Source organism: Myotis davidii, unplaced genomic scaffold (genome assembly GCF_000327345.1).
Source record: "Myotis davidii unplaced genomic scaffold, ASM32734v1 scaffold698, whole genome shotgun sequence".
Taxonomy (NCBI): Eukaryota; Metazoa; Chordata; class Mammalia; order Chiroptera; family Vespertilionidae; genus Myotis; species Myotis davidii.
Genome location: NW_006290032.1, coordinates 2,161,364 through 2,173,107, shown reverse-complemented (window position 1 = coordinate 2,173,107; position 11,744 = coordinate 2,161,364). Strand labels below are relative to the sequence as shown.

The 11,744-nt window shown below is 54.6% G+C and overlaps 1 protein-coding gene across 1 annotated transcript in view; it reads left to right on the top strand.

Annotated features, from left to right (window-relative positions):
* Positions 1 to 11,744, top strand: part of SEC24D (SEC24 homolog D, COPII coat complex component) — a 63,378-nt gene that overhangs the window by 34,616 nt on the left and 17,018 nt on the right. The window contains exons 8-10 of the mRNA XM_015563376.1: positions 3,328 to 3,466; positions 4,563 to 4,678; positions 11,266 to 11,390. Coding sequence (XP_015418862.1) covers positions 3,328 to 3,466; positions 4,563 to 4,678; positions 11,266 to 11,390 — 380 coding nt within the window. The remainder of the gene's footprint in view (positions 1 to 3,327; positions 3,467 to 4,562; positions 4,679 to 11,265; positions 11,391 to 11,744) is intronic.

Genomic DNA, 11,744 nt, shown 5'->3' with positions numbered 1-11,744 from the left:
ATCCAGGCTGAGGGCTGTCAGTACAGCAGTGGTGGTGGGAGCCTCTCCTGCCTCCTCAGCCGTGGTAAGGATGTCTGCAGCTTAGGGCTACTCCTCGCTGACAAGTGGACATGCCCTGAGGGCTGCCGGGCTGCCAGAAGGATGTCTGATTGCCATCTTAGGCCCAATCCCCCGGGGAGCAGGCCTCAGCCAGCAGGTGGTCATCCCCCAAGGGGTCCCAGACTGCGAGAGGGCACAGGCCAGTCTGAGGGACACCTCCCCCCCCCGCCCCAGTGCACAAATTTTTGTGCACCGGGCCTCTAGTCAATAATAATAAAAGCGCAACATGCTAATCAGACCGGACAGCCGAACGACCTTCCAGATGCAGGGGCTGCGAGGGCCAAACCCCTTGCACAAATTTCATGCATCGGGCCTCTAATATTAAAATAAGAAAACTTTCAAAATTGTGTTAGTATCCCAAGAAGCTACTGGTTGATACGTATTGTTGTCCGCTCTTTCACATGGAAAAGTAGCCAAAAGTGTTCTGTTCTGTTCTGTTTTGTTTTGTTTTGAACTCACTTATCTCATCTTCACACTGAGCCCATTTCTCAGTGAATTATATTCTCTCGTGTGGCCTCAAATCCGCTGTGATTTTATTATGCGTGCACAAAAGGAGACACTTTACCCAATTAGAGCATCTTAATTAAAATTAGTACCGACATACCATTGGCAGCCCTGGTGATCCAAACACAAGCACAGGACCAGTCAGTGTGCTCCCTCCCCTGCTCAGCTCCCGCCTCAGGAACAGACTACGATCGCCATGGGGGTTCGGTCCAGGGTCCGCTCTGTCCACTGAAGCGAAGCACAGAAAAGAGGGAGCAGGCAGGAAGGCACTAGAGGCCAAAGGTTTTAAGCACATTTATTTAAAAAATTATAAAATCTGAAAATATTCCTGAAGCAAATATGACATAATGTCCTTGGTAAGGAAAAGACCAGCTTTTGGGGAGAATGTTTGGGGAAGTGTGATGTTTACAAAAAGTGGGGGACACTGCAGGGGAACCCAGCAGAGAGAGGAGACTGGCTGTGTGAGCTTGTGCTCACTGCTGGGGAGCTCAGCGGCTTCTGGAGACGGAGCAACCTCTGCAGGAGCAGGCGCTGCGCCCGCCCCGGGCCCCCAGAAAACAAACACTTGAAAGCTTCTAACATTCCTGGCGGTCACCTCGTTGTCTGAAGACCTTCCTTACCTGTCCATCCCCTCGTGTCCCAGAGGGAAGGGGCGGAATGCGGGTGTGCCTCACAGCTGAGCAGTCATCACTGGACTCGTTCGTTCCTAGACTCCACCTCCAGGTCTGCAGGCCCGAAGCTGCCAGGCCTGCGATGTTTGGGTGTCAGTTGCAGACAATTGCACAGTGATTTAGGCTGGGCCTGCCTTTGAGTAAATCCTAGCAGAAGAATAAGGTTCATCTTGCTTGCATTGCCTCTGCTTTGCCTGGCAAATAATTGTGTCCAATGTTGTCCCTGCAGTCTCTCCGGGCCTGGATGGTGGCCTTCGGGTGCTTTGAAAATAAAAGGACGAGAGGAGTAGACTTGACGGGAATGCGTACAGATTGCAGACTTTCTCCCAAACTGAACTCTGAAAGCGGGTCTGGTCCTGGAGGCGGAGGCCAAGGCAGACGGCAGCCCGAGGCGGCTGATGGACTTGCTCTGACCTCCTGCTCTCCGCTCCCTCCGCTGCCTGAGGCTCTCTTGTACCTACAGCTTTGTTGCTCCCCTCCCTCCCCGCCCAGTGACTCCTCACTGCCTGCCTCAGGACAGACGTTTACCACTTTGTGCCTGTCACACGAAAAGCACCTACAGGAAAGCGTTGTTTAAGTCACTGCTTGAATGGATACGTGTGTTTAAATCAGATTCCTAGCGTGTTTTAAAAATCTACTGTACTTCTCGGCTTCTAACCATTAGATTCCATCAAAAATCTGAAAGATAGATTTCTTCCTTCTAGATCATTTTTACAATAACATTTTACAGTAACAAGTTAGCCAATTTCAGAATCTGTGTGAATAAATGCCTCTAGAAACTCAAGCCTATCGCCTGTCATTCAACACCCTCTCCTGAGCTGGGTGGTGCCGAGGGAGGAGAGGTCGCTGTGTGTGGTGGGCAACAGTCACCGCGCATCCAGCAGCTCGTGTCAGGCATAGATAGTGCTCTCCACTGAACACGCGTTTTCCCCTCGTCGTCCTCACAGCCCTACGGTGGGCACCAGGGCTCTGCCCATGCAGGGGTCAGAAGAGATAAAGGAGAAAGTCCAACCCATGTCTGATTCTTTAGGAAAGCTGTGGGGGAGGGGCGGGAGAGGCAGAGGAAGGATTCTGAACTTAGAAACATTTTCCGTTGATTCTTCCCTATGTTCTACTAAGTCTGTTTTTATTTTCTTGCTCTGGGATCTCACAACTCATTTTTGAACGAACGCTCAGCAAAGGGTTAGCTTCACAGTGAACATCTGGCAGGGGCAGAGCACCTCTCGGTTGTCTAGATGAGCGGAAGTGGCCTTCTGAACCCCACCCGCCCCCATCCCCACCTGCGTCCTGCTCTTCAGGTCTCCACTAAAGCAGTCTGCTTCTTATGCTTTTTCTTTAAAAAACAAACAAACATGTGGTTGATGTGCCAAGTCCTGCAGTTCTCAAGCGTTTCCATGATGTCCTCTTTCGGGGCTTTCTAACAAGAGCAGCCTGTGGTTTCAGCCTGGAGCCGGAAGAGCTGAGACGCAGGCAGACCCCGAACGCTGCGCCTTTCCCCTTGAGCTGCACATAAAGGACACGCAGCGGTTTCACGCATGTTTTGAGGAAGAAGCCGTTGGAATGTTTGTTTTTCGGCTCTGGCAGAGTGTGCCGGCCAGAGAGAGGGCTGTGTGAGGCAGGTGGCCTGGGCTGAGGGCAGGCAGCGGCCCCTGGCCGGGCTGGTGAGCGCACGCGAAGCCCTGCGGAGAGCGCGTGTGGCCTGAGCCCTGCGTGCGGGGCGGGGAGACCCGTCCCTCCTGCGTGCGCCCCTCCTGCATGCGCCCCTCCCGTGTGCGTATCAGTGCAAACAGCAGGAGATCGGTGCACGGGGTTGAGGATGGTCGTGACGTGGTAGTGTTAGTACCCTCTTTCATTCTGTCTCCACACAGGTAATCATACACCCACATACATACATAGATACATGCATGTGCGTGTGCTGATAAAGGCATTGATCTCGTTTCTGCTGGGGTGTGGCCTTGAGTCCAGGAGGCATCAGGAGGGGCACCTGGCTGCCCTGCTCTCCTTGGCACCTAGAAAGGCCTCACAGCAGTGCTCTTTGACTTGCTTCCTGCAGACGCCCCTCTACCTGGTGAACCACGGGGAGGCGGGGCCCGTGCGCTGCAACCGCTGCAAAGCCTACATGTGCCCCTTCATGCAGTTCATCGAGGGCGGCCGGCGCTTCCAGTGCGGCTTCTGCAGCTGCGTGAACGAAGGTGAGTGCCAACGTGTGAACGAAGTGAATTCCAAAAACTGGGAATTCCGCACCGTACACCCCAACACGGCTGCTCGGAGCCCCCCGGCTCAGTGTCGCCAAGTGGCCGCCAAGGCCTCCCGCGCACTAGCTCAGCCGCGACGCCCTCCCTCGTCCCGCATCTTTGCAGACATTGGCTCCCCACATTCCCAGACCCACGTGCGCACAGGAACCTGTAAACTCTCTAAAACAAAATGGCCGTTATGCAGCAGGGAAGTAGGAAAGGCAGGCCTCAGAGGTTATTTTTAAGTCCAACCCGTGCAATCCCATTGCAGTCCACATGGTAGTTCACACCTGGAAGCTGCACTGAGCTGCTGGTCTAAAACAGAAGGCACCGCCACCTCTGTGGGTTCACAGGAGGAGTCAGTGGGCATGGGGGGTCCTGGCGCTTCTAGCCAGCACTTGCACTCCAGCCCACCGTCTCGGAGCAGGGCTCGCTGCCCAGATGCCAGGCCATATTTGTGCAGGCGCTCGGGGACTCCTGGCTCTCCGGCTGCTGGACGGCCTCCAGGCCCTCGCCAGCGCGAGCCCCTCTGCCATTCGAGCCGAAGCCAGAGTCCTGAGATGGGAGCGCGGCCTTTCCCTAATACAGTCATCGCCGCCCCGCGGCCCAAGCAGGAAGGTGGCCGTGCGCACCCCGCGCGGAGGCACCCTCGTTACAGGGTAACAAATACTGTAGCTCACAGTCCAGTCCCAGTGACCACCCGCTTCTGTTAGGTGTGCTGAAAGCTGACATAGTTAGAAAGCCAGCACTACTTTTCAAAAGGCCATGAAGGAGGGACAGCTGGGCCTTGGCCGTGACCATGAGAGCAGTGCCTGCATGCCGTTTCTCTCCAGTGTCCCCATCCCAACTGTTCCTTGTCGTCAGCAACTGGTAGGAGGTCAGGAGGGGTGTTTTAGAAACGCTTTTAAATGTGGGTCTTTAGAATATATTACATTCCAGCTTCAAATACTTGTCCCCTCCTACTAGCTCTGTTCCTCCCACAATAAATTCTGAGAACTTACTACATTGTCTGTTATAAAAACAAAAGACTTCCTTTCCCTTTTTGTTTTGTTAGTCCCGCCGTTCTACTTCCAGCATCTGGACCACGTCGGCCGGCGGCTGGACCACGGCGAGAGGCCGGAGCTGTCGCTGGGGTCCTACGAGTACGTGGCCACGTTGGATTACTGCAGAGTGAGTGTCCCGACGCCAGTGTTCACACGCGTGTCCAGTCCACGTGAATGACCTTCACGTGCGAAGAACTGACAAAGCATGCGGTGCCACGGGCGCAGAGCACGCGGAGGTAGCAGCACACACTGCACACACACTGCTTTCCATGTCTGGTGCGTTTTATAAAACGACCACTGCAGTGCGTGCTGCTACCTCCGCGTGCTTCATGCTGTGTCCCCTCCAGGCAGAGCATGCGGGTCCCAGTGCCGCCTCCCTCTTTGCTGTGTCATCTCACGCCATAGTCCTCACTTCCAGGCGCAGGCCCGCAGGGTAGGCTGCAAACAGGGACATGTTTCTGGGCTCCCGTCTCTGTGTCCCCACGAGAGCAAGAGAGCGACGGCCCTCAGAGCCCCGACTCTCAGCAGCTGGGGATCCCGGCCTTGGAATGTGGCCCTTCGGCTCCCCCACTTCTTAATCTAAGGCATTAAGTTGAGGGATGTAAGCTTCCTTATAAGACCACTGATGGCCGGGCCCAGACTGCCACCCGCGCTGTCCTCACTTTACAGACTGGACCTGCTCTGATCCGCCCCCTTGGAGGCTCTGTGCTTTGTACACGGTCATCCTTCCGTTAGAGACGCCCCCCCCCCGCCCCGCCCCGCTTCCTCCCGGGCACCTGGCCGGGCTTTTGTTTATGTGTGTGTGTGTGTGTGTGCGTGTGTGTGCGCGCGCGCGCGTGCGCGCACAACAACTATCTCTGAGGTCATCATGGTGGCCGTTCACTAAATCTTCTGTTGTGCTGTTGTTTTCATAGAACTTGGTCTGTGTGTTTTAGCAGTGACCCTGTGGGTTTTAGATCTGTGTCTTCCCTCTTCATAGGTTCCGATCTCCCTGGGGACAGGAATCTTGTCCCAGCTAACTTTGTGGTCGGCCCCGGTGTCTGGCACAGGCAGGCTGTGGCCCAGGGGTGGGATGAGCGAGTGAGCGACTCTGCAGGTGCGTGCCTGTTCCCAGGGCTGCTGTGTCCCTTCTTGGGGCGCAGTGATGGTGGCATCAGCATGGGCACCTGGCAGGGCTGGAAAGTTCTGGGTGACTTGAAGTTTTCTTGTGACCAGTTCAGGTTTCAGCGTGTGTGTGCAGTGCCACGTGTGCACCTGAAGAAGCAGCCCCTGACCACTCCCTGCCCCCCTTCCAGAGAGGGCAGCGCGCAGGCCGGGGCGAGAGAGCCTCTGAGCTGAGCGCTGCCGAGGGTTCGCAGGCCCCATCCGCTCAGTGCAGATACAAAGCACATTTTCCAGCTGGAAGCTTTTCAGCTGCTTGGATTTCAACATGTTTTTAATTTAACGTTTGCATTTGTTTTAGTGTTTTGTCTGGGTTGTTTTTCTACAGCACATAGAACTGGTTATAAAAGGTTAACGCTTTATTAGTTCAGAATGTGCCACTTGAACATGGTTTGGGAATGTAAGAACATTCTCGGTACAAATGCTTTATTTCAGGCAGAAAACGTGTCCTAAAGCATCAGCCGCCTTGGGGGAGTTTGCTTTCGGCGCTGTTGACGGGAGGGTGCTGGGCGGACATAACGTCCTAATGAAATGTGATGAAGCCGTCAGGACTCGGGGGCAGGATTTACTCGCTGATCTTTGGAACCGAGCATAAATCTGACTCTGTCTGTGTCCCCAGGTCTCTGCCAGCAAGGCCACAGTATCTTGATTTTATGCTTTTTTAGTAGAAACTAAGCAGAGAGTCAGATCTATTTCTGGGAACAGATGTCTGACCGGTGGGAAATGTCCGCCACAGGCAAGGGACCGAACAGAAACGGGGCGTCTGGAAGAGTCGGTGTGAGCTTAGTCTTCCTCTTATTATTCCAAGTGAGGCTCAGGAGAGAAGAGGCCGTAAGTGCTTTCCTGTTTAATTGTAACTTAAATGTACATTAAGTATCACCGTGAGCTGCTTTACAGATTTGGATGATGGGAAAGAGCTTATTTTATTTATATGTGTGTGTTTTAACGTGTAGAACTTAAAGGGGAATTGCAAGCTCACATTTCCCTATTCACTTTAGTTTAGTTAATACCAATTTACAATTATTTCACATTAACTACGTGCGATGCTGTGCTCCGTGCTCTCTGTTCTGTGTGACCTCCTCACGGGGACCCTGCGATGAGCACAGCGTTGCCGGGGAAATGGAGGCTGCAGTGTAAGTACCAACGTGGGTCACACGTACAGAGTGACGTGGCCGGACCACAGAGGCCTGTCCCCTCTCAGGCTCTGCAGAGTGCGGACGGGTCTTCACAGGCCGACCATGAAGCCCCTGGAGAGGCCCCGCGCTGCCACGTGACGGACAGCCTGTAGGAGTTGACGGGCCGTGTCTGCATGTAAAGTGCCTGAAATTAAACGCTCATTCCAAGCCAGCCTTCATTTCTAAAGGAAAACATCGTTTTCCTCTTCGTTTTACTTCACTTGGACATTCCTTTGGACGCCTCACGTGGCTCTGTGCTGTGAGAGACCAAAACTAGCCAGATAACGAACCTGATGTCAAGGTACTCGCCCCGCGTAGGCCTGGCCAACCAGATACAAGTGCTGCACATGCTGCAGGTCGCACAGCCAGGTGCCTAGGAACACGCACCCAGGCACTCAGGGTGGGAGCCAGGGCGGGGCTTGAAGGAGCGGCCTGGAGTGGGTGTGGCCAGGTGCGTATTCTCCGCTTTCTCGGCTTTCCTGGGGCTGCGAGGCCTGTGGGTGCGCCCGGGGGCCTAGGGCGGGGCCTGGCGGAATTGGACAGTATATCCCCAATCTTGGGCGCTCCAAAACACAAAGTAAAATATTTTTAAAACACTTTGCCAAACAAAACACTTTTCTGGCCAGGCCCTCGGCCCAGGCCCCGAGGCTGTGGCTTCTGGGTAGGAGGTGCTTTGAATGGCACGCACTGAGGCTGCTGGAGGAACGTGGGGAGACACTGAGGGGAGCTGGGGTGCGCACACAGGCCCTCCTGTTGTCGCTGGGCTCCGCCTCCCTGCTCTGGTCTCCCGGGTTTACATGTCTGATAAGTGGCATCTGAAATGCCAGCAACTGAAGGATGTTACGTCACCAGGCCGTGAGCACAAGTGCAGGGAAGGAGGGAGCGCCCCCTCCGGCCTCCCGCACACTCGCCTGCACACTGGTTCGCTGATCCCGGGACTGACCCTGGGTTTTGTGCTGGGCCCTCGGCCTCCGGCAGCAGCACTACGCCCTGCACTGAGCCTCCGCAGGCTCCACAGCGAGAGGAGGGGTTGGAGGCGGGAGGGTTAGACGTCTGCGGGAGTGAGGAGGGTAGGGGGCGTGGAGAGGGTTCCTCAAAACGTGAAAGCAAGCACCTGTGTGGCCCAGCAGCTGCGCTCTGGGTGCGCCTCCCACAGGAAGGAGCAGGGTCTCCCTGCGGCACTGCACCCCCGTTCACAGGTGGGGGCGCGCCCCAGTGTCCATTGTGAATAGATGAACAGCCCGTGGACACCCATACGATGGCATATCATTTGCCTTAAAGAGAGGAAGCTCGGACACGTGCTACCACACGGATGAATGCTAAGGGCTTTGTGCGAAGTGAAGGGAGCCAGTCCCATAAGAGACAAACACTGTGACTCTGCTTATGCACAGCGCCTAGAGCAGTTGGCTCCCTGGAGGCAGGCGTGGGGGGGTGGGCTGGAGCCTGCCAGGGGCAGGAGGGAGGGCGGTGAGAGTGACTGCTGAGGGCGCAGGCTGTTCTGCAGGGTAAAGCCGTCTAGACTTGGTGGTGGCCGCACAGCAGTGTGCATGCACTTCACACCACGACCTGTGACGGTGCGTGTCGTGCATGGGCATTTGACTCCAGCTTAAGGTCATATAAGAGAGACGCTGAGGTCTGTGTGCGGGGCCTGGACCGGAGGCACAGAGGCTTCGCAGTGGACGGTGTGGGTGGCCAGGGAGGTGACAGAGCCATCAGGAGAGATTTCAAGATGGTTTCAGGCGATCAGTGTTCTGTAAGTTCTCACAGAAAAGGCCAGGACAGTGGGAGACTTGGTGTGAACGGCTAGCATTCGAGTGTCAGGTGCTGGGACCAGCAGGTGGTGCTGCGCTTTGGTCGATCAGATGCCAGCCTGGAGCTCAGAGGAGCCCCTTACGAGAGAAGATGGGGAGTCGCCTGCATGGAGGTGCGGGTTCCAACTGAGTGAGTGGAAGAGGTTTCTGTGGTGGGGCTGTGGGAAGGGAGAGAAGAGGGGCTTTTTAGAGAAAGAGAAGGGGGTGAGAAACACAAGCCACATTCCGGAAGCAGGGAGGAGGGGACAGCGTGGTGTTTGGTGGCTACAAACCTGAGTGTGGCCTGCCGAGCCTACAAGTGCAGACATTCAGGAGGAGGCTGGGTCTGTTCCAAGTCACAGACCCAGGAAGCAGTGACCTCTGAGAGCGGTAAGTGCAGTGTCATGGAGTGAGGTGTGGTGGAGGGCGGGGTCAGGGAGGGTGTCATGGAGGGCGGTGTCATTTAGAGCCATGTTTGCACCGAGGTCAGACATGAGCTTGGCTGGGCGAAGCAGCTGGATTGAGTGGGTAGAGCAATGGGTTAAGGAAGCCAGCGATGAAGTCATTACAGTTTCTGGGCACAAGATGACAGAGTTGGGTGGGGAAGCGTAGGGATGCGTGAAGCGTGAAAGGAGCGTTTTGAAAGAATTAGCCCGTGGGACTCGGTGATGGGAAGGAAGGGAATAGTCAGATCTAAGCCACGTCTCAAGCTTGGGTTGGTGTGTGGTGATGTTATTGATAGAGAAAGAGGCGTGGGAAGAGAATGTCACTTACAGGAGCGATGAATTAGCTCTGCACACACAGGACACGAGCTACAGAAAGCTTTCCGTAGGAACGTGTTCGGTGGCGCCATGGAGATGCTGGGCCAGGCCGGGTGGGGGCACGGAGGCGTTCTAGTTTAACTGATGGGAATGACCATTTTCTTCCATATGCATCCGCATAGGTCTGTGTCCGAGGCAGAGCAGGTGGAGCCAGGAGTGATGTGCACTAAATGCTCACGTGCAGAGCAGATTTCGTTCACTTGTTTGTTGGTCTGATTTTGGTTCTGCCAAAGGATGGAGGCTTTCAGGTTCATGATTTTTTTAAGTCCTGTTACTTTTTTCTTATTTATTTCTTTTTTATTGATTGATTAATTTTAGAGAGGGAAGGGGAGAGAGGAACGTTGATTTGTTGTTCCACATATTTCTGCATTCGTTGGTTGATTCTTTTTTAAAAATATATATTTTATTGATTTTTTTACAGAGAGGAAGGGAGAGAGTTAGAAACATCGATGAGAGAGAAACATCGATCAGCCGCCTCCTGCACACCCCCTACTGGGGATGTGCCCGCAACCCAGGTACATGCCCCTGACCAGAATCGACCCCGGGACCCTTCAGTCCGTAGGCCGACGCTCTATCCACCGAGCCACACCGGCCAGGGCGTTGGTTGATTCTTACCTGTGCCCTGACCTGGGATGGGACCCGCAACCTGGCCAATCTGGACGCTCTAACCAACAGAGCTGCCCCACCGGGGCCTTTTCCTCTGACTTCAAATGAAGAACTTTTACTCGAAGAATGTATATCTAGCCTGTAGTGCTGACAGAATGAATCAGTAAGATAACCTATAGTAATAAAAGCACAATATGCTAATTAGACCGGACGTCCTCCGGATGTCCTTCCGGACGAAGCCAGGGCTGCAAGGGAAGCCCGGGTCCCGGGTGCCGAGGGAAGCCGGTGCCAGCAGCCAGGGGAAGGAAGGACTACTCTTGCATGAATTTCGTGCATCAGGCCTCCAGTATGGAGATATTATCATTAATTTTATAATTATAACAATTTAAGTACAATTTTTTAGACATTCCTATTATTTATTACTAGAAGCCCAGGGCGCCCGTGCTGGTCTTTGATAGTTAGGGCGTTAGGACCACAGGCCTTTTATAATATAGATAAAGTTAAAATGAAATTAGCCTTACCTCTTTATTTTTTCTGTTCGTGTGAGTCACTAAGTCGTTGCCTGTGGGTCTTTTCTAAATATTTGTGTAAGGTCGGCTGGCGTCAGCATCCCTTCCTCAGTGCTGGACCCCGGCCAGCCGAGGGGCCGCAGAGCGTCCGTGTGGCAGCTGCTCTGTGTTAAAGTGATTATTTGAAACAGAAAAGGCCACACCATCCATGCTTCATCATAAAGACGTTGGAAGTGGGCAGCATTTAACAATGTAGTTTAATTTTTAAGTACAATTAAGTTGAGAATGAAACTAATGCAATTTTACTGCAGATTCAAAGACAAGAACTAATTATCATGTGTCCTCTTTTCTGGCACCATTTGTGGGTTCATCTTCCCTGAGGCAGCTTGTCAACGAGTCCCCATCCCGCTCCCCTGGGCACTGGGAGCCAGAGCCGTCAGGTCTCGGGGCTCCCAGCAGGATGCTCCTCAGCATGTGGGGCTGACCGGGGTCGGGGCCTGGAGAGAAACAGCCTTTGCCGTGTTTAGCCTGAGACTGTGATGGTTTAGTCCCCGGCCACGGCCTGGGTCGTGAGTGAAATACCTGGTGGCCTCCGAGTGCTGTGTCATGTGACCGTCACTCTATAATCGTTTCTGTCATTTGCTTCCTGCAGAAGAACAAGCCTCCCAACCCTCCCGCCTTCATCTTCATGATCGACGTGTCCTACAGCAACATCAAGAGCGGGCTGGTGCGGCTCATCTGCGAAGAGCTGAAGACCGTGCTGGAGAGGCTGCCCAGGTAGGCGCCGGCCGCACGTGGAGTCGGCTCACAGGCTGGGGAAATTGGTGCGAGGGACCCTCCCATCTTTATAAGCTGGGTGGGTCCCGTGGGCGGGGAGCCATGGGAGCCTGCTGCTCATTCTCCTGGCGTAAACCAGCGGTTGCTGGGGGTGGTGAGAGCTCTCGGCCCAGGTTCCCTCGCCCTCCGATGGGCCTGTGGCTCTCCTGCCGCCAGGGCTGGTGCAGGGGAGTGGTGGCTGGTAGAGTGTGCAGACTCGGCTCGGGTGGGACTGGCCTGGTGAGAGGCTCGGAGCAGGCAGCCTCCCGTCACGTGTGGGAGACGCGCTCGGGACACAGGCTGGGTCCTCCTGCA